At 42.6% G+C, this 20,269-nt stretch overlaps 1 protein-coding gene across 3 annotated transcripts in view; it reads left to right on the top strand.

The window, feature by feature from the left end:
- Window positions 1-20,269, top strand: part of STX17 (syntaxin 17) — a 252,011-nt gene that overhangs the window by 103,206 nt on the left and 128,536 nt on the right. For 2 of the 3 annotated variants that reach the window (XM_073630645.1, XM_073630646.1), the window contains one exon: window positions 3,843-3,908. The exons of the other annotated variant lie outside the window; for it this stretch is intronic. In XM_073630645.1, coding sequence (XP_073486746.1) covers window positions 3,843-3,908 — 66 coding nt within the window. The remainder of the gene's footprint in view (window positions 1-3,842; window positions 3,909-20,269) is intronic. 3 annotated transcript variants of the gene reach the window in all.

The following is a 20,269-nucleotide window of genomic DNA, read 5'->3' as shown; positions in this document are numbered from 1 at the left end:
AAGATAACTCTCTCTCCCTGTGTCCTACCTTCCTCCACTACTTGTAGCAGCTTGTCAGGGCGGTCAGAGCTAGCAGTCTGCAGGGAAAACAGAACTTAAGGCCGGGAAGCGAGCGGAGCTCTCTCACTGTGCGTCCGCTCCGGTCGCCATCTTGGACACGCCCCCCCAACTAGACCATTTTAGCATAGAAAATTGGACTATGCTTTCTATTTAGGTAAAAGTGGTAGATTTTGCTCTAAGAACAAAAGTTGTTCAGCTTTCTCACAGGAGTGACGGTTCTTCTACTCATGAAGAATATGAGATGCTAGACTGAATAGTCTCTCACTCTCTGTACTGGTGCTTGGGGCAGATAAATATCCGTGTGCAATCTGTGCAAGCAATGGAAAATGTTCTTTGTTCATGCGCCAGTACTCAAGGGGATTGTCACTTCTGGCGATAGGTAGTTCAGATAAATAATTCTCCAGCTGCTGGGTAGCTGAATTTTTTTGGGGCACTGCTATGGACCGGGGTACGTTTGTGTAAAATTTCGTCAAACATATCAGATAGCGAGAGAGTGTCTTCCTGTTTCTCTGGTACACTTTCCTCTGTGCTGAACCTCCAGTGGCACTGATGGGTACTAATAGGCGGCACTGATATGCAGCACTGATGGGCATTGATAGGCTATGCTGATATGTGGCACTGATGGGTGGTACTGATGAGCACCGATAGGCGGCACTGGGCCCTGATAGGTGGCACTGATGGGCAGTACTGATAGGCATTACTGATGGGCATCTGAAAGGCACTGATAGGCGTTACTGCTGGGGTACTGATTGGTGATTTGTGTGGGCACTGACTGGCAGCTGATGGGCACTGATTTGCAGCTGTGGTGAGCACCTCTGATATGGGCTGCACTGATAATCAATGTGCTGATTATCAGTGCACACCCCCTCTCTGACAGGAGAGCCACCCATCGACTCTCCCTGTCAGCGCGAACCAAGGAAAAGTCAATTACCGGCACTTCCTGGTTCATGCTGTGGTCAGTTGTGATTGGTCGCAGCTGATCACGTGGTAAAAAGCCTCTGTCAGAGGCTCCTTACCATGATCGGAGATGCGGTATGCCAGAGTGACACACCACTGATCGCCATGCTGCGCGCCCCCCGCAGGTGCACTGGCTTATTATCCTGAAAGACGTGATATGACGTCCAGTCAGGATAATGGAATCCTTGTTGAAGTTGTTACCCTAAAAAAAAAAAAAAAAATTTGGATCCTGTTCCTTTAAAGCATGTTATACAGCACAATGCTTGTGCTGTGCCGTTTGGCCCCCTGTATCACCTGAAAAACCTGGCTGATCCTGCTTGGTTCTGCCCTCCCCTCTGTAAACCGACCACGATTTATCATGGCTGCTGAGCCCTGACACTGTGGGCAGTTTATGTGCCTCCTTCATCCGCAGATCTCCTCTCTGCTCTCCCCGTCCTCTCCCCTCTCCCCTTCCCCCTCCCTGCCTGTCAGGTAGTGACAGTGTCCGCCCCTCTACTCCTGCAGCTAGAATAACATTTACATCTTCATACAATCCTTTGTGTTTCCTAATGCTATGTGCCCCTGTTTATGCTTTATTAAAAAAAATTCAGTCTGTGCCTTATGTCACGTGACTGGCTGCCTCTCTCTTTCTCTCCTCCTCTCCTCTCGACTGATGTCAGCAGGGGGATTCTCGGCCCCTCCCACTGCAGCTGTCAGATGAACAGAGGAGAGAGAGGCGTTCGGTCACATGAGCGCTGAGCATCGCTCTAAAATCTGAATTTTTTTTTTATAAAATGCACACACAGAGGCACACAGGATTAGGAAACAGAGAGAATTATATAAAAATTATGTAGTGGCTTAACAACCACTTGCTGACCAGCCGCCGCAGTTATACTGCGGCAGGGCGGCCCTATTGCGCAAATCGCCATACGGCTCTCTGTGTAATAGATACAGTGGGCACGCGCTCCCTCGGCGCCGTGCCAGAGCCGATGCACAAGGTCGGCGGCCACGATGTCCGGCGGCCACTCGCGATCACTCCATAGAGAGCCAGAATGGGGATCTGCCAGTATAAACAAAGCAGATCCCCGTTCTGACAGGGGAGTAGAGAGAGATCGTCTGTTCCTAGTGATCAGGAACAGCGATCTCTCTGTGCTCCCTGTCAGTCCACCCCCCCCAGTTAGAAACACCTCCTTAGGACACATTTAACCCCTTGATCGCCTCCTAGTGTTAACCCCTTCCCTGTCAGTGTCATTTATACAGTAATCAGTGCATTTTTATAGCACTATTTGCTGTATAATTGTCACTGGTCCCAAAAAAGTGTCAAGATTATCCAATCTGTCTGCCACAATGTCGTAATCGTTGATCACCGCCATTACTAGTATAAAAAAAATAATAATAATAAAAATGGCATAAATCTATCCCCTATTTTGTAGATGCTATAACTTTTGCGCAAACCAATCAATATATGCTTATTGCGATTTTTTTTTTTTTTTTTACCAAAAATATGTAGCAGAATACATATTGGCCTAAACTGATAAAGAAATTTTAGTTTTTTTACATTTTTTTGGGGGATGTTTATTAAAGCAAAAGGTAAAAAATATTGTTATTTTTATTTAAATTGTCTGTGTTTATAGCGCAAAAAATAAAAAACGCAGAGGTGATCAAATATCATCAAAAGAAAGCTCTATTTGTGGGAAGAAAAGGACATCAATTTTGTTTGGTTACAACGTCGCACGACTACTAAATTGACAGTTAAAGCGACGCAGTACCGTATCACAAAAAATGAACTGGTCATTAAGGGAGTAAATCCTTCAAGGGCTGGAGTGGTTAAAGGGGTTGTAAACCCTCAAGGTTTTTCACCTTTATGCATTCTATGCATGAAAGTGAAAAACCTCCTTTAGTGTAGCAGCCCCCCAGTGCCCCTGTTTTACTTACCTGAACCCTGTCTTTCCCACGCCGGGAACGAGCACACCAGCTCCAGCCGGCGTCTCGTGTCCTGTTTGGATAGATTGATAGCAGCGCAGCCATTGGCACCCGCTGCTGTCAATAAAATCCAATGACGATTGGGCGGGGCCGAGTTCTGTCCGTGTCAATAGATGCAGCAGCAGGACACAGGCGCGCACCCACACGGGTGCCCCGAGGGAGAGCGCTTCTCCGACGGGGCACTCAAGAAGAGGAGGAGCCAGGAGCGCCCCTAAGGGACCCTAGAAGAGGAAGATCGGGGCCACTCTGTGCAAAACCAACTGCACAGAGGAGGTAAGTATGACATGTTTGTTTAAAAAAAAATAAAATTTTAATTTTTTTCCCATTAGATATCCTTTAGGGCATATAGAGTCTGAGATCCTGGTGGTCCCAATCCGAGCGCAGTTGCTTCTGGAGACTCTGGCGTTATGATTTTTTCTGGCTGAGACACTGAGATAAAAGTTAACTCTGTATATGCAGGAACAGATAAACAGGACGCAAACCCTGTGTTTAAAGTATCTGTTCTCTCTAAGTTTATTAATACATTCTATTTTACACAGAAGATAATAGGGTGGTGTGAAATGTTAATAAAAACCAGCAACTAGACTAATGTTACATTTCAAATGTCAGCAGCTATCTCTGCTGTTGGGAAACTAGAAACCTTGAGAGGGGAGTGGTAAGATAGAGCATTCTAGTAAAAAGTTCAGTCTGTGTACGATATGGATATTGCAAACAAAATGGCTTCTCTTGTGCTTAAATGAACAATACAGTGAAATTCTGTTACCCTGATATTGTTCAAAGTACAGGTTCATTTGAAGGAATATGATTGATTTCTAAATTATGCTGAAGATACTTTGCCTTTTACCTTTTTTTTCTTTCTTTAGTATCGAAAATGTAAATCATGGGATCAGTTGCACAAAGAGCATATAAACGCTGGACGTACTGTGCAAGTAAGTAAAAAACTAAATACATACTTATGCGCAGTCTTTGGGAAGCCATAGATTGCTGATGTACTTGATGCCCTGAGATCTTGCCACACTTATAACATCTTAAAGTACTACTGGAGATTAATGAGGTAGGTACAATGTTTGCAGCTGCAGCACCCATTGGAGATCACTCTGATCTCCAAGAGGAGGCTGCAGAGTGCTGGGAGGTACTTAGAGAAATCTAAGAGGGGGCTGCAGAATTCTGTGAGGTACTTAGAGAAATCTAAGAGACAGGGGCTTACTGAACTTGACTATAATTACCCTCTTGAAGGCTAGGAAACTGGCCTCTTACAAAGTCTACCATCCCACCTGGAAGACCTATATTTCTTGGTTGAAGTCAAGGAAATGTCACCCCGCTAAATACTCCTTGCAATTTATATTTCAAAAATGTATCCTAAAGCATAATTATTGATCAATTTAAAATATATACAGTATCTCACAAAAGTGAGTATACCCCTCACCTTTTTGTAAATATTTTATTTTATCTTTTCATGTGACAACTCTGAAGAAATGACACTGCTACAATGTAAAGTAGTGAGTGTACACCTTGTATAACCGTAAACATTTGCTGTCCCCTCAAAATAACGCAACACACATCCATTAATATCTAAACCGCCGGCAACAAAAGTGAGTACACCCCTAAGTGAAAATGTCCAAATTGGGCCCAAAGTGTCAATATTTTGTGTGGCCACCATTATTTTCCAGCACGGCCTTAACCCTCTTGGGCATGGAGTTCACCAGTGCTTCACAGGTTGCCACTGGAAGCTTTTTCCACTCCTCCATGAAGACATCACGGAGCTGGTGGATGTTAGAGACCTTGCGCTCTTCCACCTTCTGTTTGAGGATGCCCCACAGATGCTCAATAGGGTTTAGGTCTGGAGACATGCTTGGCCAATCCATCACCTTTACCCTCAGCTTCTTTAGCAAGGCACTGGTCATCTTGGAGGTGTGTTTGGGGTCGTTATTATGTTGGAATAGTGCCCTGCGGCCCAGTCTCCGGGGAGAGGGGTTCATGTTCTGCTTCAGTATGTCACAATACATGTTGGTATTCATGGTTCCCTCAATGAACTGTAGCTCGCCAGTGCCGTCAGCACTCATGCAGCTCCAGACCATGACACTCCCACCACCATGCTTGACTATAGGCAAGACACACTTGTCTTTGTACTCCTCACCTGGTTGCCGCCACACATGCTTGACACCATCTGAACCAAATAAGTTTATCTTGGTCTCATCAGACCACAGGACATGGTCCCAGTAATCAATGTCCTTAGTCTGCTTGTCTTCAGCAAACTGTTTGCGGGCTTCTTGTGCATCATCTTTGGAGGAGGCTTTCTTCTGGGACGACAGCCATGCAGACCAATTTGATGCAGTGTATGGCGTATGGTCTGAGCACTGACAGGCTAACCTCCCCTACCCCTTCAACCTCTGCAGCAATGCTGGCAGCACTCATACGTCTGTTTCCCCAAAGACAGCCTCTGGATATGATGCTGAGCACGTGCGCTCAACTGCTTTGCTCGACCATGGCGAGGCCTGTTCTGAGTGGAACCTGTCCTGTTAAACCACTGCATGGTCTTAGCCACCGTGCTGCAGCTCAGTTTCAGGGTCTTGGCAGTCTTCTTATAGGCTAGGCCATCTTTATGTAGAGCAACAATTTTTTTTTTTTTTTTTAGATCCTCAGAGAGTTCTTTGCCATGAGGTTCCATGTTGAACTTCCAGTGACCAGTATGAGAGAGTGAGAGCGATTTTAACACACCTGCTCCCCATTCACACCTGAGACCTTGTAACACTAACAAGTCACATGACACCGGGAAGGAAAAATGGCCAATTGGGCCCAATTTGGACATTTTCACTTAGGGGTGTAATCACTTTTGTTGCCAGCGGTTTAGACATCAATGTGTGTTGAGTTATTTTGAGGAGACAGTAAATTTACACTGTTATACAAGCTGTACACTCACTACTTTACATTGTAGCAAAGTGTAGTTTCTTCAGTGAGGTCACATAAAAATATAATAAAATATTTACAAAAATGTGAGGGGTGTACTCATTTTTGTGAGATGTGTATGTGCGTGTGTGTGTGTGTGTATATATATATATATATATATATAATAGTTCATGCTACTCATAGTGGACATATTAAATGTTGCCAGCAAGGATGTAATAATCACATAGGAATGGTGGTGGTGCTCTCTCAAAGCAACAAAAGTTCCTTGAATGTTTCTATAAAAAAAGGAATTGATCCTGTAGTGGATAAAAATGCTGTAAAATAATACATCGGAAATATACTATATCAGTGATGGCGAACCTTGGCACCCCAGATGTTTTGGAACTACATTTCCCATTATGCTCATGCACTCTGCAGTGTAGTTGAGCATCATGGGAAATGTAGTTCCAAAACATCTGGGGTGCCAAGGTTTGCCATCGCTGTACTAGATCATCCACTTACATAAAGGGAGAACTCATTAATGGATTCACTGGTATGGAAGATAGAACAGTCCTCAAAAGTGAATATATAGAATATGTAGGCTCTTAACTGATACTTCCAAGCATTGTAGTTGCATCCATGAACTGGAGCTGGCCCATTGAGGCGACAAAGCCAAGCTACAGACACTATATAGACGTTATCCAAGAACTTTGAGCACTCCAAATGTGGAGAAAGTCTCACGGTGGGAATATTTCTGATTGTGACTCTAAAAACAAAAGGTAATACTGCAATTTCAGGAACAGATTCACAGGACCCAATCACTGTGTGTTTAAAATGCCCGTTCATGACAAAATGTATTATTACATGTTATTTTATACATAGATAAGAAAGGGGTGGTGTGAGATGTTATTAAAAACTAACAAATAGAAATATGTTATTAATGCTAGCGAATAGAACAATTGCAAAAGTAAAACCTTGAGAGGAGAGGTGGAAGTAGAGACAGAGAGAGCTTCTAGCAGAAGTTGTGTCTATGTGTTAAGTGAAGGTTACATAACACATTTCAACAGTGTGAACAAAATGGAGTCTCTTGTGCTTAAATGTACAATACTGTGAAAGTCCTTGTAATTTCCTTCCTTTTGTTTATTTGACACCATTCTTTGCCGCGTTACATTCCGCCAATTGCTGGTAACTCCTGCTACACTGGCACAGAGAGACAGCACCCTGTTCAGCTATCTCCTAGTTTTCTCTGAATAATAGGTTCATCAGGGCTGGTGGACCATCTATTGGTACAGTGGGTAGTCACACAGAGGCATAGCCTGATGAGGAAGTAAGTAACAAGTATGAGAAATGGGAACATCACAACGTAAGCGCCTAGTTGATGTAACCATGTTGCTATGCCATATAAAAAGTCACCAAAATCTCCTAATCACTTAAAGGGGTTCCATACATCTTTAGCAATATCTCTGGCCTTATTCTGTAGTTCTCTGATCTTAGCAAGATGCCCTTTAACAATGTCCTCATTATCAGAAATGTATATATAACAGTCAGTGCGAATAACCTTACACATCCCACTTTGAGCTGCAGTGAGATAATTTAGTGTTAATCTGTGCTCTAATACTCCTTTTTTAAAGGGAGCCATTTCTTCACTTAATAAACCTACAGTATATCAGTGGTAGTAAAGTTAATAATCTCGTCTACAATTCTAGTGTAATTATTTATTCTTTTCATTGCGTCAATTACCGATCCTGTCCAGGAAGGGAACCATGACCATGTCATTTCGCCTTCAGTGAACAGCTCCCTTTTGAACACTGAAGGGTATTCCGGACTTTGACCTGGTCATACTGTATCTTTGCAAACAGTCAAAGCAGGTAATAACTTCCCAATATAACATGTACCTGTAACATTAGTAGGATGCCAGGCGTAAGCTTTATTTCCACACATATAATATAACCCTCTACATATGGATGGTATACCTTCTCCTAAAAAACTGGATGCAATAACATGGAATCTCAGGTAACCGATATTTCCACATATTGGGAACTGTGAGCAATTTGTACTATAAAGGGTTCTATTTAGTTCTGGATCTGGGATATAATAATATTGACCTCCATAAACTGTAATCTTTGCTCCAGTGCAATCTGATTTGCCCAACTGTGTACATTTAGTGTTAAATGGGCATGTAATGTTTAGACAAATCTGTGGAGTGTTTATGTATTTTGAAACCATCAAAGTTACTGATCTGTGCTCATTAGCTGAGGAGACTATGTATGAGCCATTTATTTTGGTTCTGTTTAGATCAGTGAAGTTGAGAGGCATTGCTATCATGGTATCATAATCATGCTATCATGATATCATAAAACTATGAGTTTTGCATGTCTCACTGGCTTCCCTGCACTAGTCAGAAAGTTCTGTGCTTTCCAAATAGGCCCAAAATCACGAGCTATTCCAAATGCATATCTGCTGTCAGTGTAAACGTTTCCCCTTTGATTCTCTAGGAGATGACATGCTTTGACTACAGCACACAACTCAGCTTCCTGTGCTGACATCTGGGGTGTCAATGCTTCTTGATGTAAATTAGTGTCTGTAGTGGTAATAGCAAACCCTGTGTGTGGCTGACCATTATCGGTGTAAAATCTGGAACCATCTACGAATAGGTGGGTGTCGCAATCTGATAAAGGCTTATCTTTTGCTGGTGGGACAGAGGCCCTTTCTACCTCCATCAGAGCCATACAATCATGAGAAAAACTCTCAGGTTCTACATCAGTAACATTTGTTGCATCTTCCTCATCAGTTATAGTAACAAGAGTAGCTGGATTTAAAGTAACATATCGTTTGATTGTTAAATTCGATGGAGCAAAAAGAGCAGATTGTTACTTTGTCAAATCTACTGGCAGACACTCGTGATTTCCTCCTGTACTGCATGTGACATATACAGGATCAGAGCAGAATCTAGTACAAGCTCAGTTACTTTGTCTAGCAGCAAAATGCAAGCTGCTGTGGCTCGCATACAACTGGGGGAGCCTTGATGACAGGGTCTGAGGAGGCTGATACATCACAGGCCTCTGTTTGTCTCCATGTAGCTGGGTAAGTACACCTGCAGCAAATCCATTGACTTCATGACAAAACAATGAGAAGGTGTTAGTATAGTCAGGAAGTCCAATGGCAGGAGCTTCAGACAAAATTTGAATAAGCTACTTCATCTGCAATTCATTGTCCCATGTGAGTTTGAAAGGGTTTGTGGTGGTTGCCTCAAATAGAGGAGCCATAAGTTCTGATGCATTTGGAATCCAGTCCCTACAATATCCCACTACCCCCAGGAAGGCACGTAGTTGCCGTACATTTCTTGGCTTTTCACATTTTTGTAGAGTTTTAACTCTATCTGGGGTTAGATGACAGATTCCATGTGAAATGCAGTGACCCAGGAGGATCACTTTCTCTTGGCAGTATTGTAGCTTATCTTTGCTAACTTTGTTGTTACTGTTATAGAGAAACACGAGAAGGCTTACTGTTTCTCTGCTATAAATGTCCTTTGTATCAGTACAAATAAGCATATCGTCTATGTACTGAAGCAAAACAGTGTTTGGGTGTGAGGGGGACCAGTGGTCCAATACTTGCCAGCTATCTGGGTGTAGGGGCACCGAAAAAAAAGCATTTGCAAGATCAATCACTGTAAAGCAGGTGCTGGAGGCAAGTATTCCATTTAGTAAAGCGTGGGGGTTGGGAACGATTGGGATATCTGACTCAATTATATTGTTAATTGCTCTCAAATAATGCACCATGCGGTATGCTACTTTCCACCCTTCTTTTCTGGCTTCTTTGCAATTGGGAACAGGGGTGCATTGGCTTGGAACTTAATTGGTACAACAACCCCTGCTGCTTTCAATTGAGTGATCTGATTCTTTATCCCCTCAGTCTGAGCAATACTCAGTGGTCACTGTTTAATCTGTGGGAGATGGGCTCCTGGTTTAATTGTTATCATAACTGGGGTGCAGTCCAGCAGACCTACATAATTGCTGGTGGCCCATAAATCAGCGGGAATCACTTCCAATTCTGGTGTAAATGGTGGAGTGGAGTCTCAGATTAAAAATACTCCACGGGCAGAATTTAAAACTTCTCCTGACAGACTACTGACCACTTGGACTCCTGTAGGAGTGTAGTATATGTCTGCTAAAATTTGGTTCAAAATGTCAGCTCCCAAAAGATTGGTAGGAACTGTGTCTGAAACTAACATTTTAGTGACCATTTCTGTTTGCTGTCCTAGCCTGAGATAAAATTTCCAGATAATAATCCTGGAGATAAGTCCTCTATATTAAAAACTCTTTGGCTTGCATCAGTATCAATTAAACAGGTTAATTCTGTTTCACCTCCAGGATAGGGGAGTTCTTGTAAAAACATTTACTCTGGCCTTCGGACCATTGCCTCCCCTATTTAACATGATTGATACTGGCATGCCATTTTCCTAGGCCTGATCCACTGCTTTTGGCAGAGAACTGGGACGAACGAATTGGGTTCTAAGGGGATAAACTGATTGCTCTGCTCTGTGACAGGGGCAGAAGGGGTGGCTTCCTTCTCTCTTCATCTTGCTGCCACAGTTGGGAAATTATGGTTTGCTCCGGAAGTTCAGACTCTATATCTCTTTCTCTGGCCAAAGCCTTAAAATTATTGTAAACTCTCTAAAAAAAACAAACAAAAAAACAAAAAAACAACCTGCAAGACAAAGGCATAATAAGCTAGTATGCATCACATACTAGCTCATTATGAAATACTTACCTTAGAACAAAGCTGTTGCAGCGGTCCTCGTACACCACTGTCTCTGGCGACATGTCTCCTAGAGTTCTTTCCAGGTTCGCGGGCTCCAGCATTGTGATTGACCGAAGCCTCAATGACGTCACTCCCGCACATGCGCGTGGGTGCCGCCGGTCACGGCACAGCTACTGAAAAAATGGCACTAGTGAGCCGTTTCTTCAGTGCGCATGTGCCAATGACATTGGCACATGCAGATATAGTAAATATCTCTAAGGCTCCGTTCACATCTCTGTGTTCCGAACTGCGGGCGGAATTTCCGCGATTCTGCCTGTTATTCGCAATAGCGGCGAATTGCGGGAAACCCTTGCATTCCCGGTGCATTGCCCCTTGATTTTAATAACACCCCAAACGCAGCACGATTTTTCCGCTATTCGTCGGGCGACAATTTATGCCAATCATCTGTTTCTAAAATGTGAGCCAAATCCCTCTTTATAGGTTGATATGGGGCTGTTAAACCTCTGCTCTCTGCTATATTGCCCAGCTCATCTTTTCTGTGTTTCATTGAATCTAATTCTTGTGCTTTTGTGAATGGACCTCTTAAAGCCAAACTGGAAGCCACATAAGGTGGGGGATCCTCCTCTACAGAGTCTTCTGGCCAAACGTAATAAAATTTGGGCAGTACTTCTATTAAACATCTCCATCAAGCCAGTTTGATTTGCTACTTTAGCAAGCTATTCTCCATATTCCTTCACTGCACAGTAGTGGGCCATAATTGTGCAGAAAAGTTTGCCATACTTGTAAATCAGAAGTCCCTTCAGATTTTAAAGGTTTGGCTGTTCCTTTTGTCCATTCTACCCATTTATCTAGGGGCTCAGTATAGGCAGAACCATACCTTCGGTTCATCCTCTAGCGCTCATCTTGCGCTGGGCATTTTCTAAAGGGCCTCTCACCCTTCATTCCCTTATTTCATTTATTTCCCATAATGATTAGCCAGTCTTTTCTCTTCTCCATTTGTGCCTTAACCCTCTTGCCTCTAAAACAAATAGTACAGCAAATCTGCAGATTTACAAGAATAGCCTCCACTTATCTATGTAGATAGAAGGGGTTTATGACAATAGACAAGACACTCACTAAGAGACCCTCCTCGTCTTTTCTCTTGGGTTTTATCTGACCCTACCATGCGCCCCTGACCCAGGTCGCCCACAAGGAGTCAATGCAGGGAAATGCAGAAGATTCTCCCTATCCACAGGCAGTCCAACCCATGAAGGGGAACACAAACATAGTCACACACGTTGCTCAACCAGAAAGGTGCAAGAGTGGTCTGGTTTCCTTGAGAACCGACAGATAGGATACATAGGAAAGGCAGAAAATATAGCAAGCTTAAGGACAGCTTACCTAGCCGGCATTTAGAGGTCTGCGTTCCTGATGATCCCGATCAAAGCACAGTTCCTTCTGGAGACTCTGCCAAACTCCTGGCTGGCTCGCCAAAACTGTTATGGGAATATTTCTGATTGTAACTCTAAAAACAAAAGTTAATACTACAATTGCAGGAGCAGATTCACAGGACGCAATCACTGTGTTTAAAATGTCCGTTCATGAGGAAATGTATTATTACATGTTATTTTATACAAGGATTTAGTGACAACTTTGTGCAAAAGTAAAAAAAAAATTTTTCCACAAAATATAAAATATTCCATGGACTCAACAAGCCTCTCATCAAATAGCTAGGTGTGTCTACTTTCCAAAATGGGGTCATTTGGGGGGGGGGGGGGGGGTGCTATCTTGGCATTTTATGGCCTTCAAAACTGTGATAGGTAGTGAGGAGTAAAATCAAAAATTTACACCCTTCGAAATCCTGAAGGCAGTGATTGGTTTTCAAGTCATGTACGTGGCTAAGCTCCCAAAAAGTCTCACACATGAGGTATCGCCGTACTCAGGAGAAGCAGCAGAATGCATATAACCATGCAATGTTTGAACAATATATCATTTAGTGACAACTTTGTGCAAAAAAAAAAAGTGTAATTTTCCCGAAACTTGTGACAAAATATAAAATATTCCATGTACTCAACATGCCTATCAGCAAATAGCTTGGGGTGTCTACTTTCCAAAAAGGGGTCATTTGGGGGGGGGGGCTTGAACTGTCCTGGTATTGCACAACATTTAGAAGCTTGAAGACAAACCCCTTTCTGACACTTTTTGTTTAAATGAAAAAATATTTTTTTTTGCAAGAAAATTACTTTGAACCCACAAACATTATATATATTTTTTTAAAGCAAAGGCCCTACAGATAAAAAAAAAGGTGGGTGTTGATTTTTTTTTTTTCACACAGTATTTGCGCAGCGATTTTTCAAATGCAATTTTTTTTTGGAAAAAACACACTTTTCTTAATTTTGATGCAATAAAACACACTATATTGCCCAAATGTTTGATGAAATAAACAAGATGATCTTATGCCGAGTACATGGATACCAAACACGACATGCTTTAAAATTGCGCACAAACGTGCATCGGCAACAAACTACATACGTTTTTAAAAGCCTTTACAGGTTACCATTTTAGATCTACAGAGGAGGTCTACTGATAAAATTACTGCCCTCAATCTGACCTTCTTGGTGATACCTCACATGCATGGTGCAATTGCTGTTTACATATGACACGAGACCGACGCTTGCGTTCGCCTTTACGCGTGAGCACGGGGGGACAGGGGTGCTTTTTTATTTTAATTATTTATTTTGCTTTTTTATTATATTTTTAAACTGTTCATTTCATTTTTTTATCATTTTTATTATCTCAGGGAATGTAAATATCCCCCATGATAGCAATAGGTAGTGACAGGTACTCTTTTTTGAAAATATTGGGGTCTGTTAGACCCTAGATCTCTCCTCTGCCCTCAAAGCATCTGACCACACAAAGATCGGTGTGATAAAATTATTTGCCAATTTCCCAATGGCGCTGTTTATATCCGACGAAACCTAAGTCATGAAATGCAGTAGGTTCCGGTTTCTTAGGCCACAGAGATGATTGAAGCCATTCTGGTCTCTGATCAGCTCTATGGTCAGCTGGCTGAACCACCGGCTGCATTTTCGGGTTCCCTGTTGGGACAGGAGAGCCCGAGAAAACCATGGAAGACGGTGGGAGGGGGGGGACGCTCCCACCCACTGCTTATAAAAGCAGTCTAGAGGCTAATTAGCTGCTAGGATTCCTTTATATGAAAACCGATCGCTGGCTAAAAAGAATGATACCAAGATGATCATTCTGGTATAACCACTCAAAGTCCAGCAACCAGTATGTTACTGGTCCTTGTTGGGCATACATTGTAATGTTCTTTTTTTCATGCAGCCTGTGGGCTGAACGAAAAAAAGAGATTGATCGGTGGGTATGCCCACCATTAGAATACTGCCCTTCATCCAAATCACTCCACCCCTGCTGCCCCCATGCTTCGGCATATATGCTCTTTTTTTAACTGTGGTGGTGAAATCACCTCCGACAGCGCTGGAGTCACGGCTTTATGTATCGTGGGAGCAAACGCTGTTGCTGTCAAGATAAATAAACCCGTGCTGCAGCTGAATGGCATACCTGCTAAGCAAATGATGATTAACAGTAAAACAAGTATTACAGTATAACATACCATACCTGCAAAGAAAATACAATAAAACATGGTAAAAATAAAACAGAGAGAGAACAATAGATATAGAACAATAGTGAGCGAACAGTAGAGGGGACAGTAGAGAGCGAACATAAGAGAGAGAACAATAGAGAGAGAAGAAAAATACAACCACAACTATTTTTGGCTTCTTTATTTTTTATTTTTTTTGTGTTTTTGTGTGCTTTTTTATTTTTTTTTTTTCACTTTAATAAAAACTGTAAAAAAACGTCAAACTGAACGTTGCAAATTAGGGTCTCTCAAAATGTGATGGCCATCACATCTTTCGAGACCCTAAGACCCTGTGTTAGTGTGCCTATGACTGTGCGGTGCTGTACCCTACGCTCCCAACTAGTGTGTGGTAGCGTTTGAAACATTCACCAATGCAGAGACCAGGTTGGTCAGGACAGGAAGGACAATAAAAGCGGCTGTCACGCCTAAATCCGCGTTTGCTGCACGACATCTTCTTTGGGGTGTTTTTTGGGTAGGGGTACCAGGGAGGACAAAAGGAAAATGCCTCTCATGCAGCCAGCTTACTGCATTTGCGTTGAGAAGTTGGGCAAGAGCACTGTCTGGTAACAGAAGGGCTCTGACGATCTCTTCCTGGAATTTAAGGAAGGATCCAGTCCTGAAGCTTTGTATAGCACAAAAGCGTTCAGCAAAGCCAATTGAAATAAATAAACAGACACATTTTTGTCCTTACGGGCAATTGCGTACAGTGCCAGCAACTGGTTGTTGAGGTCCACCCCTCCCATGTTAAGGATGTATTCGTAGACACAGAGGGGTTTCTCCATAACACCAGTCGCTGTCGAAATTTGAGCTGTCGTGTCTGCGTGAAGCTAGAACAGAACGAAAACATTCCATGAATCCCTCCACTTCACTGCTAACAAATTATTACACTTCAAGCAGGCTCTCCCCCCCGTCTAAGTCGGGATTCTACAAGCCATTGGGGGAAGCCCTGGCGGTTAGATCGCACGGGGCCCTATGCGCCAATTCCACAATCAAAAAGGTGACTAAAATGTGGCACGTTCGTGTAATAATTATCCACATACAAGTAGTACCCTTTTCCGAATAAGGGTGACACCAAGTCCCACACTGTCTTACCAGCGCTCCCTATGTAGTCTGGGCAGTTCTCCGGCTCCATGTGACTTGATCTTTTCCCTCGTAAACTATAAAACTACATCTATAGCTTGTGGCCCTGTCACAGAGCTTATACATCTTGACCCCGTATCTGGCATGCTTGCTGGGAAGATACTGTTTGATAGACAAGCGGCCAGAAAACTTATTCAGGGACTCATCAATGCAGACAACTTGATCAGGAGTAAACAAAGCTGCAAAACAATGGTTGAAGTGGTTTATGAGGGGCCGTATTTTGTAAAGCCAATCAAATCCAGGGTCACCCCGAGGACGACAGAGTTCATTATCCTTGAAATGCATGAACCGCAAGATCTGCTCGTATCGTGTCTTGGTCATGGAGGCAGAGAACACGGGCATATGGTGAATTGGGTCAGTGGACCAATATGACCGCAACTCGCTCTTTTTAGTTACGCCCATGAGGAGGGATAGGCCCAGGAAGGTCTTAAATTTGGAGACCGTAATTGGTCTCCAATCTCTGGCAAGGGTCAGCTGGGGATTAGCGGCGATGAATTGACCAGCATACAAATTGCTTTGGTCCACAATAGATCTATAGAGATCTTCGGTGAAAAACAGCGAATAAAAATCAAGTGACCTAGAATCAACTGTTTCCACCTGAATTCCAGGTTAGCCAGTGAATGGGGTAAGTACGGGTGCTGCAGAAGTGGTGGGTTCCCAATTAGGATTGGCGAATGCAGCAGGAAGGGCACTATGGGCTTGACGGGCCTGTGTTTGTCTTCTTGGTGGCAGTGGGACACTACTCGTGCTTGCCACTTCGCCAGCTTGATCTGCACTTATGGGACTTGCCACGTCACCAAGTTTTACTGCAGTGCTGGATGTACGACCAGGATGTACTAGGCCGCTGATACTTGCCAGTTCACCAGAAGGAATAGCGGCGCTAGTACTGGCTCTCTGCTCCATACCAGAGCCCTGCGGTTCTTGCACCTCAACAACAGCAGAAGAAGATCAGGGTCTGGTATGCCTGACCTTGGCAGGGACCACAACTCCGTCATCAGAGCTATCTGTCAGGGTGCCGCTGTCGTCTACAAGATCGTATTCTGAGCCTGAATCTGACAGATGAGTGACTTCCTCTTCACTATCTGTCATGCTCAGAAACGTGTAGGCCTCTTCACTACTGTACCTTTGATTTACTGGTACAGTAGTGAGACTCACAGGTAAAAAAGCTCCTGACTGTTAGCGACTGATTCAAATGCTACCAAAAAAACTGTTAGCGTTCGCAGGGGTCAGGCCTGACTCCTGAATACCTAGCAGGTATTTGGGCTGATCCCGCTAACACTGCATTTTTGGGAACCCTAAATTGCTGGGGACGCTGGTATAGATCTGATCAGATCAGATATCGATCATGACATGTGACTTTTTCAAGGATCCTTGAAAAAGTCACGTGTCAGTGATGTAACGCGTGGGAGGAGCTTAGGACGTTCAGTGCTGCAATACACCTGAAGGTTAACAGCAGCTGTTTCTCTATGGGAAACCTCATCCACAGCGGCTGACTGCAATCTGCTTATTTGAATGCTTCTAATAGACCGGGAGTTTGTGAGTGTATCTCTTGTCCCTGTTTTGCTTATGTACTATCTAGTAAGTTCACTGCACAATGATCTATTTTTTCTTTGCTTGGTTTGCATAAAACCTTTATCCTGAGAGCCGAATCACCAGCAGTATAATGGCTGAAGTGGGATGCAAGAAAAACTAAATATCCTGATACAAACGATCTAACCCAGTGAGTCAATCAATCTGGATTAAGGGAAGGAACTGTTTAATTATTTTTACTTTCTCCCACTATTTATCTCTGCCTGGACATTGTACTCAGAGTGTCATTATTATTTTATTTATACTCACCATCACATCACCAATTTGAAGATTTATTTTGGCAATTTTTAACACATGTATTAGCACCATAATTATTTATTTTATTCACATGTATGCATTTTTTATTCCTGGATTTAAGCTTAGTCGCAGCAGCATATTGTGCACTATTTATTTAAAGCGCATTAATTTTATACTTAAAACTTTTTAGGGTGTCCCACACAGGTGCTCCAGTGGATACTAGGGGTGTCTCCATGTGTGAAACTTTAACAAAAAAGGCAAGTATTCCAGCTTTAGAAAGGAAATAAAATTTTCTTCAGCTTTGAACTCTGCCAAAATTGTACAACACTTCCAAGCAATGTTTCATATTCCTATTTCTGCCATCAAATATCAGTGTGCTAACTATACCTTTTTTTTATTCACATAGGGGAGAAAAGACTCGGAACATCTGAGGACACCAGGGACCCCCCTGCCTCCTAAAGAAGGGGAAATCCCAAAACCACAAGCAGAAGATGTGGAGGAAGTAGAGGTTTATGAATTGTGCGAAATAGTCACCATAACAGGTGAGTGTTTGAGACCACAGCTTCAGGTAATAGATGGATGCCTGTGTATTTATAATACGTGGTGTTTTTTTTTTTTTTTTTTTTAGGTGATGTGGATGTTTTGGAAGAAGAATCTAATTTCACCAGTGAAAGTGCCCAGATCCTCATTGGGGAGATAATGGGGTGCAATCATGATTTAGAAAATGTAAAGGAAAACATCAATGATGTTCAACAAAAAATGAAGAACATCATTGATGTTTTAGGCAGAAAATAAAACACACAAAAATTGTACCGTTTTATTGTGTATTTTTGCTTTTAAAAAATAGTTTTAAAGTATTTTAAAAGCAAAATTTTGAAGATGCACACAGTGTGTCAACGTGTGCTATCTGCCATCACGGGATATCAATATACGCGTTTTGTGGGTGCAACCCCTTCCTTGCAGCTAAAGTAGATGAGAGGAAGGGGTTACACCCCTAAAACACGTCCATTGATCCCCCATGATGGGAGCTAGCACATGTTGACATTAGACATAGGATGAGGAGGGAAATCCCCATTTTGACTCTCAATCAGCACAGTTTGGACATACTAATGTCTGATGTTGATTTCACTTTATCAAAGTTGAACTTTGTAAGTTCCTGAGTTATGTATGTTATGGTTTGAAACATGGCTGCTTAACCAAAAAAAGGATATTTCTAATATGAAAAAAAAAATGTTATACACCAAAGATGTTGGTTTGTTCAAAAACCCTTTTATAACGCACATGTGAATGTGCTTTGAGTAAAATGTTTTCTACTCAACAATGTGTGGCTTCTTCTTTCAATGCTCAATAGCAATTTTTGTAGTAAGTTGGTGTTTACATTGACAATGGGAGTTATTTACTAAATGCAAATCCACTTTGCACTACAAGTGCAGTTTCAAGTGCACTTTTGCAGTGCACTTGGAGTGCAAAGTGGAATTTCCTTTAGTAAATAACTCCCACAGCGCTTTATAATTTGCCACAATCACGCCATTTTCGTGACTCCACAAATTTCAGTCATGGTGCTGAAATTGATGAAGATTTTTATCAGTAATGCATTAACAACAAAAAAAAAAGGTGTGTGTGTTTAGCAGACCCACAATATAATAGTTTGCTGAAGAAGAGATTGTCACCTCATGTATCAAAAAAATTACATTTGAACTTCTGAACAAAAAGGCAAAAAAGAAAAGCCCACTGGATAACCTAGGAGCCAGTTATAAGAAACACAAGCAGTAAATCAAAGTAAATATTATTTAGGTATAAATAACAAATTTATTTTTAACAGGTTTGTTCACCATTTTGTGGCATATCAATGCCCCCCCTACCCGAAAAGTACTCTAGATACTTTTCACAAACTTCATGGGCGCTTTGGGGGGGCAAGCCAGGACGGCCAGCTTCAAGAGCCATCAGGGTTGTATCCGGTAATAAGCCGGCCTCAGTCCCAACTGAGGCCACGTAGTTAAAAACATTTTTTCGTACAAAGTTATGCAATATGCAGCATGCCATAACTATATGATTGAGTTTATATTCCGCCATGTTGATCGCTGTGAGGAATAGGCGGAACCGGCTGGCCATTATTCCAAAGGCATTTTCCACCACTCTTCTGGCTCTGGCCAGCCAGTAGTTAAAAACCCTCTCCTCCGGGGTGAGGGTCCTCATTGGGAACGGCCGCATCAGGTGTTCAGCCAGATCAAATGCTTCATCAGTGACAAAGAGGAACGGGAGTCATTCCACGTTCTCTTCAGCAGGTGACAATCCCAAGCCACCATTCTTGAGCCGTCTGTAAAATTCGGACAGGAACTCATATGTCTCCGACACCACCACCAACATCACAATACTATCAAACCCCTTATAGTTATAATAGTATGCCCCGAGTTGGGGGGTGGGACGATGTGGATGTGCTTCCCATATATTGCCCCTCCGCAGTTGGGAAAGTCCCTCCGCTGGGCCAACTGGGAAGCCACAGTCTGCCATTCCTGTGGTGTTGAAGGAAACTGGGGAGACAAACAAGACAAAAAAAAATAGTCATTTTGCACATAAACATTGCAAGCAGATTAAACTTTGAAGGAGTATTTAAAGACAAAAAGAGGAGGTCCACTTATCAGATATCTCACCCCCTCTGATGGTCCATTGTAAAAATTTTGGGGGGGGGGGGAGATGTTTTGGACAGGTAACCCTCTCCACTTCATTGAGAGCTGAATACATACATAATAATGCGTGTTACTTTGGCCAGGCCCTCCTTACTGACACTATTGGCAGCCCACTGGACAGGTAATCCAAAAATATGAATGCACACTGTACAAATTGAAGCACTTTTTTTTACATTCTGAAATTACCTATCAAGATAATAGAAGAACAAAACTTTAAATGGTACGATTTGAACGTATTCTGGCAGGCCCTTGCACTACATGCTTTGTTGAATTCATCCATAAATATGACCACAAAAGAGGTAGGTATAGTGTGTATGGGTTTAGCAAAGTCAGCAGATAGAGGATTGGT

The sequence above is a fragment of the Aquarana catesbeiana genome, linkage group LG05 (genome assembly GCF_042186555.1).
Source record: "Aquarana catesbeiana isolate 2022-GZ linkage group LG05, ASM4218655v1, whole genome shotgun sequence".
Classification (NCBI taxonomy): domain Eukaryota; kingdom Metazoa; phylum Chordata; class Amphibia; order Anura; family Ranidae; genus Aquarana; species Aquarana catesbeiana.
Note: the sequence above shows the minus strand (reverse complement) of the source record. Positions and strands in the feature narration are given on the sequence as shown.